Source organism: Delphinus delphis, chromosome X, assembly GCF_949987515.2.
Source record: "Delphinus delphis chromosome X, mDelDel1.2, whole genome shotgun sequence".
Lineage (NCBI taxonomy): Eukaryota > Metazoa > Chordata > Mammalia > Artiodactyla > Delphinidae > Delphinus > Delphinus delphis.
The window spans coordinates 17,951,276-17,971,496 of NC_082704.1; the positions used below are offsets into that span (position 1 = coordinate 17,951,276).

At 40.4% G+C, this 20,221-nt stretch overlaps 1 protein-coding gene across 1 annotated transcript in view; it reads left to right on the forward strand.

The window, feature by feature from the left end:
- Window positions 1–147: 147 nt before the first annotated feature.
- Window positions 148–20,221, forward strand: part of AIFM1 (apoptosis inducing factor mitochondria associated 1) — a 27,910-nt gene continuing 7,836 nt past the window's right edge. Inside the window, exons 1-8 of the mRNA XM_060002521.1 lie at window positions 148–379; window positions 7,417–7,559; window positions 11,762–11,861; window positions 12,850–12,974; window positions 13,099–13,229; window positions 14,480–14,570; window positions 18,709–18,793; window positions 19,457–19,533. Coding sequence (XP_059858504.1) covers window positions 274–379; window positions 7,417–7,559; window positions 11,762–11,861; window positions 12,850–12,974; window positions 13,099–13,229; window positions 14,480–14,570; window positions 18,709–18,793; window positions 19,457–19,533 — 858 coding nt within the window. The 5' untranslated portion in view covers window positions 148–273. The remainder of the gene's footprint in view (window positions 380–7,416; window positions 7,560–11,761; window positions 11,862–12,849; window positions 12,975–13,098; window positions 13,230–14,479; window positions 14,571–18,708; window positions 18,794–19,456; window positions 19,534–20,221) is intronic.

A 20,221-nucleotide genomic window follows, 5' to 3' on the forward strand; every position in this document is an offset into this window, starting at 1 on the left:
TGCGCACAGCTTCTCCCCGTGCGGACCAATCGCAATGCGGCGCTGAGCGTTACGCCTGCGCAGTAGGCCTCCAGTCGCGCTTCCCCTTCCCCTGCTCTAGAAGGCCGGCCTAGCTGTCCAATGCCCACCCGGAGCTGGGAGGAGGAGCCTACGTAGAGTGCGTGTGAAGGGAGCCGGGGGAACTGGCCAAGGCCCACGGTGTTTGACCTGTCGGTCCGTCCGTGCTTAAGAAGAAAGGAAAGGAGGAGGAGGTCCAGAGTAGCGGTTGCGGAAATGTACCGGTGTGGAGGCCTGGCGGCGGGTGCTTTGAAGCATAAGCTGGCGCCCTTGGTGCGGACAGTGTGCGTCCGAGGCCCGAGGCAGAGGAACCGGCTCCCAGGTGACTGACCCATCCCGGGCAAACCCCACCTTGAAGACCAAGTACCTGGGTTCTACAGGCTCCCTATGCCTCTCAGGCCTTCCCCACCCCACCCCACCCCCGCCCCTGGGGAAAAACTATAAACACACTCAACAGTCGCGTGAATTCCGAATTGGCGGGATTCAAACCGTAAGTTTCGCAAGCCGTGCCGGCCTGACCTTCAAGGGATTTGAGCCCAGTAGTCGGCTTGAGGCCTTTTTCTGGGAGGGTTTGCTGTTCAGGGATAACAGAACAGCTGGCTGTCTCGTATTGTCCAATGCCACCTCCCGGCCACCCCCAGTCAGCCTTTTTAGAGCAATGAGGTGAAGTAGACTTTGTCATTTATCGATTGAGAGACTTTAAGCAGGACACTTAAGCCCTACGCCTCAGTTCCTTCTGTAAATGAGCATATTACCTACCTACCTTCCAAACCCCAGATCGGATTCATAGATTTGAGTGCCCTGTGAAACAGAAACAGTGCAATCAGTGCAAGTAAGGAGTCAGTCCGCCGTGCGCCAGCCACCGGGAAGAGTTGGCCCAGAATTAGTCTGAGATGCCTGGTCAGTGTAATTCTTGGTAGTCTCAACGCTTCGAAGAAACAGTTTGCAGAAAGCATTGTATTTGCCCTCCATGAAGTTGTTTCAGCAAATTTTAGAGCTAGAAGGGATTTCGTAGTAAAGTTCAACCCACTAATTTTATAGATAATAAACCGAGGCACAGAGAGGTGAAATTGCTTGCTCAAGGTCACATACCTAAGTAACAGGCAGAGCAAAGGTTAGTTTGCCAGTCTCTAGGTCCCTAATCCTCTTGCCCCAACTCCACACTGCTTCCTAAAGTTTGACCTCAAAAGGTTAAGGATGAATCCGGTTCCCCTTTAGCCCATTGGGCATCAGATTCCTTGAATTTATCTAAGCATGTCTTGAGCCTGCTGATTTCCAACCTGCACAATTTCAGGGGGGTAAAGAGTTATCCACCTGTAGGAGGTGCTGTTTTGTTGTTCTTTTTTTTTTTATCAATCATCTTTGAATGGCCACCCGAGGATATTCACATTTGCTATGTCAGTGTGGAACTGCCTTGAGGCCTTTTCAATTTGGAACTGCCTTCTGGGTGCTTTAAAAAAAAAAGTGGAAAATATTTCCCTTAGATTGTGAGAGTCTTCGGAAATGTGCATTTGAAAAGTTTTTCCAGTTGCTATGCCTCAAGAAAATGTTTCCTGATGGGTGTACCTGAGGTATGTTCTAAGACATGTTGCTTTGGGAACTTAAAGACCAGATTAGATTTTAAAAACTAACATCCTGTCTATGATGTCATCTGTATGGGTTTTGTGCATTGAAATGAGAATGCTCTATGTAAGTTCGACAGAAATTTAGGTAAGCTGAAGATTTTCATCCACACTGGGCTTTCAAACTTTGTGTACTTATTTTGCTTAAAACTCACAACTTTTGACAGCATTCTGAAGTCTGACCAAAAGTTCTCATCAATTAAGTATGGATTTGCAAAGGTAAATTGATTTATGAGACATTTGAGGTGGTTGGTGATATTAGAACTACTGAAAAATACTCACTGAAAACGTTCTTTTCCATTGCATGACTTTATTTTAAGGCAGTCTGCTGTAGAATATATTCTGACTTCTTGACATATTCATCATTTCTTTGTATACACTTACTCTTTGTCCTTTGGCCAACCACCAGAGTATAACATCATTACCTTTAGCAGTGGGTGGGGGTGGTTACAATTTCAAAAAGAAATGCTTCTGTCATTTAAGGCATCAACCTTGTTTTCTGGCTTGATTACTGATTGCTTTTAATCTGGTTTCTTTTGCACATAGCAGCATTTACCATATGTTTTTGCATAGATCAGGAAGAGGCATTGTTTGTTGATATGCCATTTCCCCTCCTTTTATCCCTTCCTCCCCACTAGTTCTTTGCCAGGATTATAGCAAACTTTAAACCTCCCTTGAAACATCTCATCCACATCTGTCACCATTGTCAGGTTCGTTTCCATTATATGTTGCCTTTTACCTTAAAACCATAATTGCTACTATTTGTTTATTTACTTTATTTGGATGCTCTGCCTCTTTCCAGAAATGATTAAAGGTAATTAATAGTCATCACTTTATATCTGCATTCAGCACTGAGCAGATTGGTTAGGTAGTAGATATTTTCTGTTCTGTAGTATTTTATTTGGTTATCAAACATTGTGCCACCGATGTGATCAGACTGATCACCGACCCCTGAGGTGAGGGTCAAATGTTTGAACATTTTTCTCTGTTCAGAATCCTTCTCACCTCTTTAAAAAGGAAACTGGACATCTTGAGGGCAAGGATCCAGGCTTCCTGGGCACTGCCACATGACACTTGCTTTGAAGCCTAGAAGATGAGCCTTTACCTACTCCTTCTGCTGAGGCAAAACTTTCCCAAAGAAAATTTTAGCAAGTCAGCATTTTCTGCAACCAATTAATATGTTGTATTCTCTAGACATATTTTAAGGGAGTTGTTGCATATTGTAAGTTTTATGTTTCCAAAACTTTCCTGGTCATATAAATTGAATGGAGGGCCAACCCTGAAAGTACTGAATGAGAATCTGTAGGAGAGAGCCTTGGGAATTTATATTTATATTTAACAAGCCCCTTGATGTAATTCATATGATCAGGCAAGTTTGGAAACTACTGTTCTGATGAGTAATGACTCTTTCCCTTCCATTCTTCTGACCTAAGGATTAAAAACCAAACTGAGCAGCCTTGAGTCTCTTGTGATTTGTGTCAAGTTCATTTTCTGATATTCAGAAGAGTAGCAGCCATTCTCCCCTCCTAAGCTCTACACTATCTGAGACAGGAGTTATGTCATATTTATTTTTGTGTCCTCAGCATTTTGTACAGTCTCTGGTACGTGGTGAATTCTCAGTGACTAAACCCTAGTAATGTGAAGGACGTAACTTTGCAGAATAGAGTTAGATTTTTTTTTTCTGTCATCTAAATCATTTTTCTTCTGGTGCCTTCAGAGTGTTTCACACAAGAGGCATCTAACTACAATGGACAGATCATCTAGGCTTGTCCTATCCTGTGTTTTATCCATGTCAGAAAAATAAGTTTGACATTCAGAAAACAAGATTCAAGAGCATATAGACCTCTTAACCACTTGAGATTCCTAGGTGCCTCAATTGTGTGAATGTATTTCTGGAAAAGGCCTTCTGGGAGTATGGAAAAACAGGAGATTATGAAATCTAAAGAAATGAATTTGCTAATTTAGGTACTATTCTAATGCTAGCCTGTGGTATTTGAAGTTACTAATTTATTATTAAGCAGCCTGTACAATGGGATATGGCCAAAACTTCTTTGCAAAGAATTCTTCAAAGTGTTCAGTCCTTATCAGTAGAACTGGGGAGAATTTCTATTTCCTTATTTTATTCATTAATTCAAGAAATATTTGTTGAGCAAACACCTACAGGAATTGAATCTTTGCACGATATAATGAATATAGACAATGATGTTGTATTATATTATCAGACTTGCTAAGAGACTAGATCTTAATTATTCCAACCACTAAAAAGAAATGATAATTATATGACACAGTAGAGGTTCTAATTATCGCTAAAATGGCAATCATATTATTACATATAAATGATCAAATTTTTTAAAAAAAGAATTGAATCCTAAGTGTGAGGAAGGAACCTCTGCCTCTGTACATGTGGTCTGACTGCAGAAAATCTAAAACAAGTAGATTGGGGCAATGAAAAGTCAAGGAGTAAGGTGGCTTTCCCACATTAATAAGACAAGTGAAAAGGCATGTTTCAGTCATAATGTAAAATCTCCTAAAACTTTGAGGCTATGGGGGGAAAGGTGTGGGAATAATTTTATAGGTAAAAGAAAATTGGAGGGAAAATATGAACATCCATACAATATTATCACCTTTTACAAAATTAAAGTCACTAGGTATGTAAAAAGTTGGTTTGTTAATGACAGTATTGTATTATATTTCTTTTCAAGCAATAGTTTAAATGTAAACCCATTTACTTTGTAAAAAATCAATTTACTTTTTTTAAACATCTTTATTGGAGTATAATTGCTTTACAATGGTGTGTTAGTTTCTGCCGTATAACAAAGTGAATCAGCTATATGTATACATATATCCCCGTATCCCCTCCCTCTTGCATCTCCCTCCCTCCCACCCTCCCTACCCCACCCCTCTAGGTGGACACAAAGCACCTGAGCTGATCTCCCTGTGCTTTGCGGCTGCTTCCCACTAGCTCTCTAGTTTACATTTGGTAGTGTATATATGTCCATGCCACTCTCTCATTTCGTCCCAGCTTCCCCTTCCCCTTCCCCGTGTCCTCAAGTCCATTCTCTACGTCTGCATCTTTATTCCTGTCCTGCCCCTAGGTTATTTAGAACCTTTTTTTTAGAGAAATGCAAGTCAAAACTACAATGAGGTATGACGGTCAGAATGGCCATCATCCAAAAAAAAAAAATCTGCAAACAGTCAATGCTGGAGAGGGTGTGGAGAAAAGGGAACCCTCTTGCACTGTTGGTGGGAATGTGAATTGATACAGCCACTATGGAGAACAGTAGGGAGGTTCCTTAAAAAACTACAAATAGAACTACCATATGACCCAGCAATCCCACTACTGGGCATATACCCTGAGAAAACCAATTTACTTTTAAATGTCTTTTTTTTGTGTGCAAATTGAGACAAGAACTGCTGAACTTACCCAAATCTACACCTTTAGTTTTATGTTTGTGGAAAGCAAGCAAAATCAGAATATTATATTAAATTATTATATTAAAGCAAAGTTATTATTTCTGTATTTAGGATCTTCTAGAGGGATAAACAGAATTTTAAAAGCATTTATTTTCAGTAAAGAAAAACTTGGAGTGAAGGTAAAGGACAAAACTAAATTCTTTGTGCTAAGTCATGTGGAACTTTTTCTACCCAGTTTCATTTTCTAAGCTCTGAGAGTTGTCAGTTTCTATTTCTGATGCTTCATCGTTTTTATGGACTTCGGAAAATCAAAAGCTTGCCCAGATCAAGATAAGCTTCTCCACTCTTGCACATGTTTTTATTTTAGTGATTTGTTGTTATTTCCAAATATAAGCCGTTTTATTTCATGTGGTGATGAAGGATTCTAAAACAGGTAAGAAATAAAAACAGTAGAGAAAAATACATTTCCAGTTCTAAGAATATAGGTCCATAGTCTCTTATCTATAATCTAGAAATCAAAATAGGACTAAAAATCAAGTTTTTGTAATTCATTTGTCAGTAAAACCTGACCTGAACTGGAGAGAAGCTACTTAGAGTCTTTTGTTTATTCCACTCAGTGTGCTTGGTCATAGAAGCATTAATGTGTGTGACTGGGTTGCTGCCCCTTACTGTGTTGGGTGTTACTATATGGTGTATGCATTATATACTTCAAACCTAACAATTCCAAGTTCTGGAATGCACATGTTCCCAAGGATTTCAGGTAAGAGACTGCAGCCCTGTTTTGGACGTGTTTTTACCCCTCTGAGCCCTGTAATTGTGAAAGCAAGGGGGAAAGCTCCCTATTTCACATCTCTGCAAGTACATAGGGAATAGCTACCGGCGCCGTTCTGTTTCTCTTTTAAAGCTTGATCAGACCAGAACATATCTACTTGCCTCTAGACCAGTGATTCTCAAAGTGTAGACTGGCAGCATCAGCATCACCTGGGAACTTGTTAGAAATGCACATTCTTGAGCCCTATCCCAGATCCTCCAACTCAGAAACTCTGGGTGGTAGGTCTGGCCATCCATGTTTTAATAAACCCTCCAGGGGATTCTGATGCACACTCAAGTTTTAGAACCATTGTTCTAGATCAGGATTGGCAAACTACAGCCCACAGGCCTAACCCACATGCTTTTGTATGCCCCTTGAGCTAAAATTGGTTTTTACATTTTTCAGATGGCTGAAAAAAACTGTTAATAGACTATTCTTTGAAAATTATTTAAAATTCATATTTCAGTGTCCATTAACAAAGTTTTATTGGGACACAGTCACGCCCATTCATTTATATGTTATGGCTTTTGTGCAACATCAGCAGAATTGAGTAGTTGCAGCAGACACCATGTGGCCCGCAAACCTGAGAATATTTTCTATCTGGTTCTTTACAGAAAAAGTTTTGCAAACCCCTGTTCTAGGTTAATAGTCAACACGAGGAATATCACAAGCAGAGAAGGTGCTGAGACCTTCTTCCTTCATCTGAAAATGCCAGCATCCTCCTGGAGAAAGAAGTCTATGAAACTCTTACATTTCCATTTGTGAGCGTTGTTATGATCCTCAGATTCTTACATAGCTGTACCGAGTTTTTACATCAACATAATCTTTGTATTATTTTGGAGGACTGAGAGCCAAGTATTGATAGTTGGTAGATATTTTAAATTTTGTCATTGTAAAAAATATTTCATAGTCCAAAATTCTTCAGTTCTTTGGGGGAGATAAATTCACCTAAATTTTTTTTTCTGGTTTTCTTCTAAGCTTTACCATTTCTGTCTTCCAGGACACATTACCTTTCACACAAGACTGAACTGTATTCTGGTTAGATTGTGTTGCAGGAGTTTATTATTTTGTGCAAGGTTTGAGCCAGCCATTTAGACTACTCCTTAAGTAGTTGTTAGTGTGTCCCAGGTAGCCTGTAGTTAACTTGTTATATCTATCTATTCAGTCATCTCTCCATGTTTCATTTACGGTGAAGATGTGAAGAGAGAGGTATTTGATGAACTGCCCGTGTGTTTTTCATTACCTTTTCTGGAAGCTATAAATTCCTCCCTGGACAGCATTAACTTGTACTGTTAAAACTCCAACAACTTAAGAGTGTGCATTCTGATATCTGTTGTATTTGTGTGTACAGTTTTGAAGATTTTTTTCCCTTGGTCATTTGACAGTGAATATCACACAGCCCAATGGGCAGTTAAGTCTTTACTTGTACAGTGCATTGATGTTTAGTCATAAACATGTATTAACTATTTTATTTTTGTATGTGTGTGTGTCTTAATAAATTGTGTTCCTTAGGCAACTTGTTCCAGCGATGGCATGTTCCTCTAGAACTCCAGATGACAAGACAAATGACTAGCTCTGGTGCATCAGGGGGCAAAATCGATAATTCTGTATTAGTCCTTATTGTGGGCTTATCAACAATAGGAGCTGGTGCATATGTAAGTAGAAAAGCAGCTTGTGTAAAGAAGCTGCCAGACAGCTCCCATTAATAGACTCAGTACTACTCTGCTTTAAGACTTTTACAACTAATTCTCCTTTCTCCTTTTGGAAAAATTTCCAAAAAGCCTTCTTTAAAGTGCCTACTGTCTAATATCCTATGAGAGCCAATTTGGGAATGACTGAAATTTAATCTCACATTGATTATCTTTGCTTTTTTCACTTGTCTTTTTACTCTTTACTTGGAAGCCTCTGCGTTTTCTTAGATTTGACTAATCCATAAAATTGTACCTTTTCTCTTGGATGTGACACACTAACCTGTGAATATGGTCAAAATTCATTGCAGCTCCTTAGCACAATATTTGATTTTGACCCATTTGTCAAATATTTTGTTTTTCCTTAGTTTGGGATAATAAACATTTAAAAACAACGACCTTCAATCTGGCATTCCTGAAAGGAAAACTATCCCTGAATCTCACCCGAATACTAAATTATAGAAGTAGGCCTAGTATCTCCAGTTTTAGGATGGAGTTTGTGTGAGGTGAGAAATATGGTTTTAACTGCTATGTAATAGTACCACAATAATATTTCCTTAAATGAACTCTGATCAGCTTAGCTGGTCACAGAGGAGTTATCCTGTGGGCATTTTTCTTTAACTTGGCAGGGTTTACTGTGACTAAGCAGATCAGTCTAAAGTTGGATCATGTAAGGCTGAGTGAACCAACTTAGATAACACCTAGTAACACCCTTGATTGAAGGAAGCTGTTTGTTTTACTTATTGAGAGCAAATGGTTGGATGACATTACAGTTTTAGTTCTTTCTACCCTGGTAAGACGGTGAACTTATCTTTGTTACTTGATCTAGGTTAAAAAAAGGGGGGACATGAAAATTATTTGAAGCTACTTAGATTATCATTCCCTGACCTAACTCCCAAGTGCACAAGAAAAGTAGACAGCTCTTGCCAGTTGTGGGTCAAATCAGAGTAAGAAATAGGTGAGCTGTGTCTGATAACAGACTTTGAGGAAATATACATTCTCCTCCATTCCTGGAGCAGCATTTTTTTCTTTTTTAGCACAGGGTAACCAAAAATGCTTCCCTGCCTTTGTGTTGAATGTTTCTTCATTAATACTTAGTGCTTTTTCTATTTCCTTTTGTTTCTTTCTTGGCCTTATCTTTACCTACAGTTGTGCAGTGTCATCACCTAGGATCCCCTTCTAGATCACTAGCGTCTACAGGTGCTTCTGGGAAAGATGGCAGCAGCCTAGTATACTTCTTAATTGTAGGAGCAACAGTCACTGGGGCAGGAGTTTATTATGTAAGATACTTACAGTAAAATATATTTTGGGGTAGGGTGGGTGAGACCATGGCACTAATGAAAACTTGATCCGTTAGAATACGATGAAATATTCACAGCATGTGCTTTCTAGGTATTTATTAAAGGGACATTGTCAGTTACTAGGGAGTCCTCCAGTCTCATTCTTCAGACTGTGGAAGTCTTACCAGATATATCTAAAGCCATACATTTAATGATTATTATATATCCTCATCATCAACCCTTTCTTTGAAACTTTTGCCAATTTCATAATTCTTTTTTTTATGATGCTAAATTATATTGTGCTTTAGTGCTGCATACCTAACAAGACAGTCTCAAAGAGTAAACATTGAATGCAAGTAAAGGTAACTTGAACACCATCCATTTTGAATCATTTTAGGTAAAATGTAATTTTTGTGTTTTGTGGGAAACAATAAATTAACCCTACTTTTATTGTGAAAAGGCATTTTATTGAATGCTTCGGAGGAGGTCCCAAAAGCCATAGAAATTGCAGTGTTCTTCCCGCTCACCCCCAGCCTCTATTTCAAGTAAATTCATTTGGCAGTGTCCCTTTTGTAATCTGTAATTTGGTCAAACTAGTGGCTGAAGTGGTATAAGCTAATGCATTCGTGTGGATTGCTTTCTTAAATGCCTCTCTTTCATAATTCAGATACTACCCTCTAAACCTTAACTTTTCCATTTTATAGCTCTCTCAACTTTTCCCATCAGTTCCACCCCATTCATTCAGAAATAGATTTAAATTGTTTGCATCTGATATGTTTGTAACAGTTGAAACCTGTTAAACCTCTGGTTTATGTTGCTGTACCAGAGTTGGATGGCCTCCACAGAGCTGGCCAGGTGAATCTCTTAATGCCAGGCCACAAGATAGGGCCACTCACTGTTGCTTTCTCCTGCCTAGAAATGTCTGTGAAGCACAAGTTCCTCTCAAGCCATTCAGTTAAATGCCTCATTGCCCTCTGGGTTTATCCAACACTGGTAATAATAAAGCTGCTATGTTATAGTGATTTCAGGTTAAATGATAAGCTTTTGTCTACCAAAGTATTTTGTATAGTTTTATATTACATTTTAAATAATGAGGTGGCTTAGATTTGTCAGTGAGCAGAGTCAAGGTAGCCTTTAGAATATTTAATGAGATTTAGTATTTGGGCCCTTTGCCATTGTTCAACTGATAGGACCACATTGCCTGACTCAGAAAATGAACTGTTTCCTTTCATATTCCTTTAAGATGAATATATGGCGTTATATTCATCTGTTTAGGAAAGTTGTCTGCTAACATATTTTATAAGTTTGTAGTTTTTCTTAACCTGACATGTATTCATGTTACTAACTGAAAATCTGTGCAATCTGGGGAGACAGAAACACTCGGGGGGAAAAGGTAAATTTTTATTTAGTATGTCTGTAAACTTATTTTTATATCGGAACATTTACTTAAAAGCTAAATATATAAATATATATGTATATAAATATGTGACAAACCTCTTTCTTGTCCTTTCCCCACTAAACCTCAAGATATTTCTTGGTCTGCTCTTCCCTTCGTGTGTGAAGCCATTAGGAGGTATGAGAGGCCCTAGGCTATTTTTGGATATCCCTCTCAATGTGACCATGACCCTAGTTTATTTCTCGGTTCACTCACACTGACCAGCTTAAGCCGTCTCTTTAGGTAAACGTCCCTTTCTTAAAATAAATATTTTTTTAAGGAATGAATAAATGCTGGACTTGTGTATGATATCTGATGCCAAGAAAAAAAAAACTTTCTTCCTGAAATTAATGTTAGTTGAATTCAGTTTATGAATTTGATGAATTTAGTGGTGCATTCAAGGAATAACCATTATCTTTTAACATACAGTACTTAATTTTCTAGTTCATTCATATCATATGTTAGATGTTTCCAGGCTCATAAGTGTCAAGTCCAGGTCTGAGAGTCTAGGTTCCTTACTGCAGCACATTGCCTAGTGGGCTGCTTTGTAAGGGGCTCATAGAAGTATTCTTAGAACATGTTTTATGATACTTCCTCTGATTGTCCTTACTTTCTCCTCCAATTAATTAACAATCTGGGATTTCAACTGACATATGGTCACTTAAATTCCTATCTTATTGACCCTGTGGGGTACAAAAGAGCAAAAGTGTTGTAATTAAAACAAGTCATTCTTGCCTACTGCTTTTTAAAAAATCTTCAATAAATTCTGATGCTGTATTTAAAAAAAAAAACTAGTCAGTGCTAAGGTACCCTTCTTCAATTTGAAAGGATAGAGAAGATAGTATATTTGAAATACAGTAGGTGTTTAAGCGAGATGTTTGCCCATTAAGTATCTGAGTGTCATAAAAGGATAGGCCATTGAGGGAAAGATGGGTTACTCTATAAGACTAGGCATACTGGCGGACATGCTTCAGGGCATTATCTAAGTACTTAGCGAAACTTGGGACATCTACCAAGAAAACCTATGTCCCAGCTTCCTACTCAGGACCATATAGATTGGTTTCACAGGTAGTATCCAGCATAGTCCAAAACCCCTTTTATAAAGTTTAGCTCTTCCTAGCACTTTATTCTTCCAGTATAAAATGTTTTTCTTTTTTCTTTAGCTGTACCTTCAGAATTAAATATGAGGAAAATTCTTCACATATAGCCTAAGGATATCTGAAACTGCAACATTTCCATCTGCTTACCTGTATTCTTTCCATACCAAGTGTGTACACACTCGGTATTTTTAATTTCTTAAGAAAATAATTTTTGCCTTAGTGATTCTAACATAGAAGAACTTACCTCATGTAGACAAAAGCTTCTCATTTAATTGAAAGATAATGAATGTTACTTATGGTATGAGCTAGCTAGCTGTATGATGAAATAAATTTTCTCCATGTTTGGGTCTTCAGGTCTACAAGACAATAAAAGATGACCAAAAAAGATACAATGAAAGAATTTCAGGGTTAGGGCTGACACCAGAAGAGAAACAGAAAAGGGCCACATCATCTGGTGAGTATGATTTGAGACTCAATATATAAAGGGAAAGTTATAAACAATTTGGGTGCTATGCTTTGCGGATATACTGTTTAGACACGATGATGCTGTGAGATTGTAAGCTTCCAGAAACTATGGTATTACCCCAGACCGGGGAGCAATTTGTTACAGTGTTTGACTGTAATTTGGGTTTGAGAATAAAATTAGTGATAATTATGATTGGTTGTTTTTCTTTATATTAGACTCTTAAGGGCAAGCTTTAAATAAAAAATGCAAGCTTGACAAGGAAAATTATTGGAAAAGAGATGAAGGCCCTTTTTTTTCCATGAGGACATTCTTTCGGTCTGTTTTGTTCCCCTTTTGAGTCTTTGGAGTTTCAATTTGTTAAAGATATATTTGTTTCCCTAAAGCATATAGGTCTAGCCATCACTTCCATCCCACACATCTGGCTTGATTTTTCAGAGAGGAATGTTTTAATCCTTTAATAAGCCCCACGACTCTGAGTAGGCGATTTCCATTGCTTTCCTTCATACCACCTCCTTAGTTTTGAACATTGTTTAATAATCCACAATTGATCTGCTGGGTTTTCCCCCTTTATTGCTAACAAAAGGTGAAACTGAACTTGATATGTTCCTGTTGGTCATTAAGAAATTAATGGGAAGGGCAGAAGCTTTCTAATATATACTTTCTAATATATTTTAGAAATAGCTAAACACTAAGCTAGGTTCTAGTTCTGAGAGACTTAGTGAGTGAATGACATTGGCCAAATTATTCACCTCTTTTTTGGGTATTTTTCACTTATGAAATGAAAGGGATGCTTCCTTCTCCTATACTATCAGAATGCAATGAAATTTCATAAGATTAATGTAGCTGCAGTGTTTTGCTAGCTTTTTATGTAAACGATTAAGTCAAGTGAAAGGTTTTTTTTTTTTTTTTTAAATAGTGGCAAGGAGTTGTCTGAGACTTAAAAAAAAATTCACCCTGTCTGGTCTTTTGCTTACAGCTGCAGAAGGAGAGCCAGTTCCTGAATTCAGGGTACCAAGTCACATTCCATTCCTGCTCATCGGTGGAGGCACTGCTGCTTTTGCTGCAGCCAGATCCATCCGGGCTCGGGATCCTGGTGCCAGGGTAAGGCACATACTGTCTTGCTTGGCATGGAGGGTGCGGTCTGCAAGCACTTAGCCAATGTGAACACTTTATTTGCCTCTTAAATGACTTGGCTCTGATAAGTATCATTGTTTTGTGTCTAAAGGTACTAATCGTATCTGAAGATCCTGAGCTGCCATACATGAGACCTCCTCTTTCAAAAGAACTGTGGTTTTCAGATGATCCAAATGTCACAAAGACACTGCGATTCAAACAGTGGAATGGGAAAGAGAGGAGGTCTGTTCACTTATGTAAAATGGGTCCGACCAGCAACTTCAGCTAAGCACAAAGAGTAGGTCAGGATTTTGCATGAACCGCATGTAGTGAGTAGGACAGCTGACTTGGCTGCACACTGGAGTCCGCTGTGGTACACACTTGGTATAGCTTAGAGGCAACAACAGGCTGTAGTGGCAAGAGTCCTGGATTCTGTTAACCAGATCTACCAACAACTGAAGATGTAATGTTGGCCTCTGAAGCACTAACGCTCCTGTTTCCAGGACCTTCGTGTTAGACTTCTCTAGTGAAGAGCAGCTCAGCCTGTGTTGTCACTTCTTCACACCTGCCTAGGCGTGTCCCATAAAAGCAAAAAAACAAAAAGAAAGAAACTGTTCGGGGGCACTTCCTTGGATGCCCTAGGAGGCACTCAGAATTGGGGGTATGTAGTGGGAACACTGTAAGGAAGAACCTCTATTTAAATGTTTGCATGAGAGACTTGGAAATACAAGTCAAGAAGCCCTTTCCTTTTAAAAGACTCCTTGGATCTCCTGAGTCCAGTACCATGTTCTTTGGGTATCAATTTTTTTTCTCATTAGTGGATCCCTTTGACACTGGACTAAATTTTATAAATCTACCTGCCTCCCTCACTCATATTATCATGTCCTATTCTCAGGCAGGATGCATACTTCCAGTTATGTTATCCATCCCTTAATTAATATTTCATGGTTACTGTCTACTGTTTGAGGCAAAATCATCTCAAGAGCTAGACCTAGTTGTCCATTGACCAGTGCCATTCTGGACAGCTCGTTTGGGTGGATGTGCATACCAGCTCCTTGGACACTCCTCGTGTTCTAACTTTGAAAGGAACCTAAATCCAGAGCAGGGTTTCTCAACCTCAGCACTACTCACCTTTAGGGTTGGATAATTCTTTGTTTTGGGGGCCTTGTCTGTGCATCGTAGGATGTTTAACAGCATCCCTGGCCTCTACCCACTAGATACCAGAAGCATCCTCCCCCAAAGCTATTATAGCCAAAAATGTATCCAGACATTGTCAAATGTCCCTGGTAGGCAAAACTGCTCCCAGTTGAGACTCACTAGTGTAAAACACTTCTGTATAAGTAAGTCGCGATCAAGATCTAGTGGCCTTGGAGACTTACTTTAGAAAATGTTCCTAAAAGTTTTCCATGGTGGAAGCAATTTTACTAAAGCTCTGGGGGAAGTTGATAGCAGTTCCAGGTACTTATAACATTTTTTCCCTTTTCTCCGTACAGCATATATTTCCAGCCACCTTCTTTCTATGTCTCTGCTCAGGAGCTGCCTCACATTGAGAATGGTGGTGTGGCCGTCCTCACTGGGAAGAAGGTGAGCTAGTCGGCTGCTTCCTTTGTCAGGCTCCACCTATCTGCCCATGTGGGCAGCAAACATGGTGACTTGTATTCCCACTCCCATTTATGTCTGTCCTGCCATTGTAGTTCATCAAAGAAAGATCAAGTCATTTTAGGTTTAATATTGCCAGTCTACACTAATTAGTGTGTCTTCCTGGGGAAAGCACTAGTCTCAAGCCTAGAGTAGCAGGCTAGCTAAACTTTCCCGGGGAGGTCAAATCATTGGGGACCGTGACTCTGAAGCTGTTCCTTTTTCTGATTTGCTCCTCTGCCTTTCCTTCTTCTTCCTGTTTTTCCACACTAACATTTCTTCGGGATCATCGATGGCAAGACATTGACAAATGTATATTATTCAGGATAGTAAAATAATTCAGGCATGGCATCAGCATGGAAAATATTGTTAGACTTTACAAAGTTGAGTGCCTGAATACTGGGGGCAGTTACTGGAGGGCATTTAGGGTCCAGGGAGGGTTTTGTTTTGTTGTTATGTTTTGTTTTTGTTAACAAGAGGGAGGTCTAGAGTGTGTTTGTAAACTAATGGCAATGTTCCAGTAGAGAGGGAAGGGTTATCAGAAGGAGCAAAGCCCAGAGTAGATGGGATCCAGAGCACAAGTGGAGGCATTGACCTTTGATAGGGATAGGCCCACTTCTCCTATAAGGGAATGTTAGGCAGAGAAGGTGGATATGGGTTTGTGGATAAGCTGGTAAGAAGACCTTATGTATTAAGTATCATCTATGGGTAAATAGCACACAGGCCCTGTCCTCCAGGGCCTAGCGGTATTAGGCAGAAACATGAACAGATAATCATAACACAGATTTGAAGTAAGAAAGAAACTCAGTATACTGTGGGAATTATTGGGAAGTGTGCCCAGTATAATGATGGTTTCAGGAAAGGCTTGCTGGAGAAGGCAGTCTTACAGAATGGGAAATCTTATGGAACGAAGAGGCATTCACCAGATTAGAGAAAAGTGAAAAGCATTCAAGTAAAAAAGAATAGCATAAGCAAAGGCACAAGGGTATGAAAAAGCATGTTTGGTGCAGGGGAACACAAGCAGCTAGGTGCTGATAGAGCAGAAAGTTAAGGAGTGGCAGGAGATGAAACTGAGAAGTCGTGCGGGGTCTGATCGTCGAGAGCTCTGTTGTGTGAAAGAGCTTGAGTTTTATCGCATTGGCACTGAGGAGCTGTTGAGTTTTAAACAAGGATATAAAACAGTTGGATTGAATTTTAAGTAATCACTCGGTTGGCTGTGAGGAAGATGGTCTTCAGGGGAACAAGATTAGAGATAAACCATTTTGAAGACGATTATAATAATCCAGGTGAGAGATGATGGGAGCCCAAATTAGGGCAGTAGTGGTGGTGGTGGTGGTGGTGGTGGTGATGATGATGATGATGATGAAGAAGATGAAGTAAGCATAGTTTTTTTAAGTGCTTTACGTGTATTACATCATTTTACCCTCACAATAATCTTACGAAGTAGGTACTATTATTATTTTCATTTTATAGAGAAAGAAATTGAGATGAAAAAGAGGTTAAGTAACTTGCTCAAGATCACATAGTTAATAAGTGGTGGAGACAGAATTTGAGCCCAGATCTCTCTGAATGGAGAATTCTGATTCCAGAGCCCAAGCTCTTAATTATATCATTGTATAGCTTCCTAACAGAAGGGTGGTGAAGAGCAGGGAACAGACTGACGGCAAAAAGGCAAACTTGGTAGGGCGTGGTGGCAACTGATTGGAGGCAGAACGTGAGGGAGAGGGGGAGGCAAAGATGACTTTCTGATTTCCAGCTTGTGTGGTAGATGGTGGTACACCCCCAGCTGAGAGAGACATTGCAAGAGGAAGACCTAGTTTAAGGGGGACATAAAATTTCATTTTGGACTGTTAAGTATTAAATGGAATATCTGTGTGGATATGTCCTAAGGGCAGTTGGATACATGACTGTAATGTTCAGAGGAGGGTTCTGGGCTCAGATACAGATTTGGGAATCATCCACATGTGAGTAGGGTTTGAAACGATGAGAGTAGGTGAGGCCTCCCATGGAGAACTGAGGTAGTCAGAAAAAGAGTGAGGCAAAGATGGAATCCTGAGGAACCCAAATTTCAGGAAACGGGCTTAAGAAAAAATGTCCAAAAAGGAGACTAGGAAAGAAGTACTAAAAGCATAGGATGAGGAAAACCCAGGGCAGGGGCCAAGGTTGGAGTTTCAAGAAGCAGGATGTGATCCATAGTATTACCGCAGCAAAAGAATCTGCTAAAAAAAGAATCATAAAATGACCCATTACATTTAGGTGTTCAGATATCATTGTGAAGTTAGAAAAGAAGATAAACTTCTCTTTCAGAAAGTTTAAATGACAAAACGGAGATGACATTGGACAAAAGCTTGAGGAGGACATAGAATCAAAGGTGGGACATTTAGGATGGGACAGACTTAAACATGTCAATGGGCTGAGGGGTAGGATGTCAGGAGAGAGATGGGGGAATGAGCAGGTGACTAATAGGGGAATGTTCTGGGAGAGAAAGAAAGGGATGGGGGTCAGGCATAGAAACAGAACAGAAAGGCCACCTCATCCCAGAAGCTGGAAGAAAGGAAGTAAAGTTTTTATTTGGGCGTTGGGAGGTGGGAATCCGTACGAGAAGCTGAGGAAGATCACATCTGATGGCTTTACTTGTTTTTGCAATAAACTAGGACACCAGGTGGTTATCTGAGAGTGAGCAGTTTGAGGGTTGAGTACAGGGGTTGGATTGAAGAGGGATCTTACCCAGGACAAATCAAAGGTGGCTAGGGAAGCTGCACACCCATCCAATCTCAGTTTATGTTGTTGCCCACCCCCACCCCTCCACCCTGGAAAACTCGATTGAGTGCACCTGGCATATGTTTCTAGCGCTACCTGTACTGTCCTTCTTAGAGCATTTCTCACTTGATTTTTCACTCTTGATTGTAGTACATGTTAAATTGTCTGTCTTGGCTACTACACTCTGAAGGCAGGAAGGTGTCTGTTTTTCTCAACATTGTGTCCCCAGCACTTACCACAGTGCCCGACACATACTAGGTGCTTAATAAATATGTCTTGAATGAATGGTCTCACTGCTCATAAGGAGTAGAGCAGAGCCAGGAACCGCAGTCTCTCTGACTGCAAAGCTCAAACTTTTCACCCTAAGGAGCAGGGTGCAAGGAAATTAGGGATGCTGGCAAGAGCACAGTTTGGATGATCTACTACTGGCCCAGATTAGTTGGAATGGAACAGCCCACTGGGTAAATGGAGAAAATCAAAAGCAAGGATAGGTGACGGTGGAACCGAGAGAAAGCTGGAAGGATGGAAAATTGTGACCAAAGAGTGAGATGTTTGAAGTAGAAGTTTAAGAGATAGGATTCTAGATGTGGCTCAGAGGAGAAGTATAAGCCAGCTGCCAAGGACTTCAGTGAATGAGGAGTGACCAGGAGGAGGCTGGATAACACTGGTTTGTAGGGATATATGTCGGTGTCCTTCAGAGGGGATGATAGTACAAGAATAACTTGGAACCACCAGCAGCCAACACCCTCTCCTTGTGATGGGGAGGAGTTTGGGTGAGCAAGCAGTCTCTGTGTATGAGCTTTCCTGGGGGCGGGGGGAACGGGCTCAGTTTTAGTGAAAGCTAGAAGTTGGAGAAAGCATCCTGCAAAGCTGTTGAGGATGTAGGAGAGTTGTTAAAGATGTAAGGGTCCCAAAGAGCCAGGCAGAAAAGTCTGTCCCTGTTCTCCATTTCCACAAATTGGGCAGGAACTTTGGGACAGTAGGGACTTAACTCTAATGCTGGCTGCTTAGGAAATTATGACTACTTGAAGAAACTGGGTACCAGAAACTGTAGTGCCAGTGATTACCTAGAAATGGTTTCTTACGGATCACCTTAGGTCAAGAACTAACTCTTCTCATTGGGCTGATGGGTACAGGGTTCCTTTGGGGGGTGATGGAAATGTTCCAGAATTATATAGTGGTGATGGTTGCACAACCTTATGAATATACTAAAACCCACTGAACTGTACACTTTAAAATGGTGAATTTTATGTTGTATATCTCAGTAAAAAATTTTAAAGCCAATTTCTATCTTTCTGTGTGTGTATGTGTTTGACTGTACCAGGTAGTACAGCTGGATGTGAGAGGCAATGTGGCAAAACTTAATGATGGCTCTCAAATAACCTATGAAAAGTGCTTGATTGCAACAGGTGAGTATTTCTGGAGATGGCTTTATTCCCTGATACAGCTCATTCAAGTTTTAGTATAAAGGCATTACTTAATCTTAAGAAAACTGAAACCCAGACTCTGAAGTGGGTGTCTTCTCTTGGTGCAAAGCTTGGCTAACTACAAGCATCTGATCAGTTGCCTGTCTGGATTATGCGTATTGTTTCTTCTGGTAAAGGCATGACGGATGGGTACTGGAAAGGACTGCCTTTCTTTTTTCTCTCCCTGCTTATTAGCGTTTGCCTTCTGCCCTCTGCCCTGTGTCCTGAAAGTGATATAACCTCATGGCTTCATTGCCAGTTCCAATCAGAAATCAAGAGAGGAGAAGGATGCAGTTGCTTAAACAAACATAGCCATGCTTTCTGGTGAATCCTCATGAAAAAGTAGAAGAGAACAGGAGCAAAAAGTGAGGGCTTCTGGCCATATGTGGGAATGGTGGGCCCTTTGAAGAGATACTCTCAAATCTGCTTTTCAAAGGAAATTGATTAAAGCCCACTGTGGGGCGAGTGGAGGGAAAACAAAGCCTTGTATCCTGTTGATGCCACTGTGACACCAGCAGCACACACCACAGCACCACCTTTGTGGGGGTATTGTTTGGGCTAGCTCCTGCTCGTTGGGCTAAAGGATTTTTCTCCTCTTATTTCCAGGAGGCACGCCAAGAAGTCTGTCTGCCATTGACAGGGCTGGAGCAGAGGTGAAGAGTAGAACAACACTTTTCAGAAAGGTAATTGTCAGCTTTAGTGCTTTCGTTGTGGTGGTTTTGAAGAGGTAGCATAATCTTGTGGTCCCCAAGTACCCACCCGGGAATTGGGAGATTGAAGTTCTAACTATGGCTCTTCTACAGGCTTGTTATCTGGCCTTGAGCAAGTCACTTCCTCTCTCTGCACCTCAGATACCTCACTCAAGGGTTTTGAGCTCCTAGGAGAAAAACAGATTTAGTGTTTTTTATTGCTTGCTGTAGTTCCTTCGATTGCCCTTCCATAGTTGTTTTCTCCTGATGCATTTGAGTCATTGGAACTCCTTATAGCCTCTTGGCATTTTTCACTGCAAGTGCTATTGTGGAGACTTTAGGGGGAAAAGTTAAGAGTACCTAAGCAAAAAAGGAAGCGGGGGATTGCTTCTTAACACCATGCTTTACTTATGAAAACTGCTGAAAATTTTCAGCCACTGCTATGGGTGTCGGAAAAGGTTTGTACTGTCCTTTAAGTTCTTGATACAACAAGGTTTGTCAACCTTGGCACTATTGGCATTTTGGGCCGTATAACCATTTGTTGTGAGGGGCTGTCCTGTGCATTGTAGGGTGTTCAGCAGTGTCCCTGGACTCTACCTACTAGCTTCAGCTAGTATCTCCCCACTCTAGTTGTGACAGCCAAAAATGTCTCCAGACATTGCCAGATGTCCCCTGGGGGAGG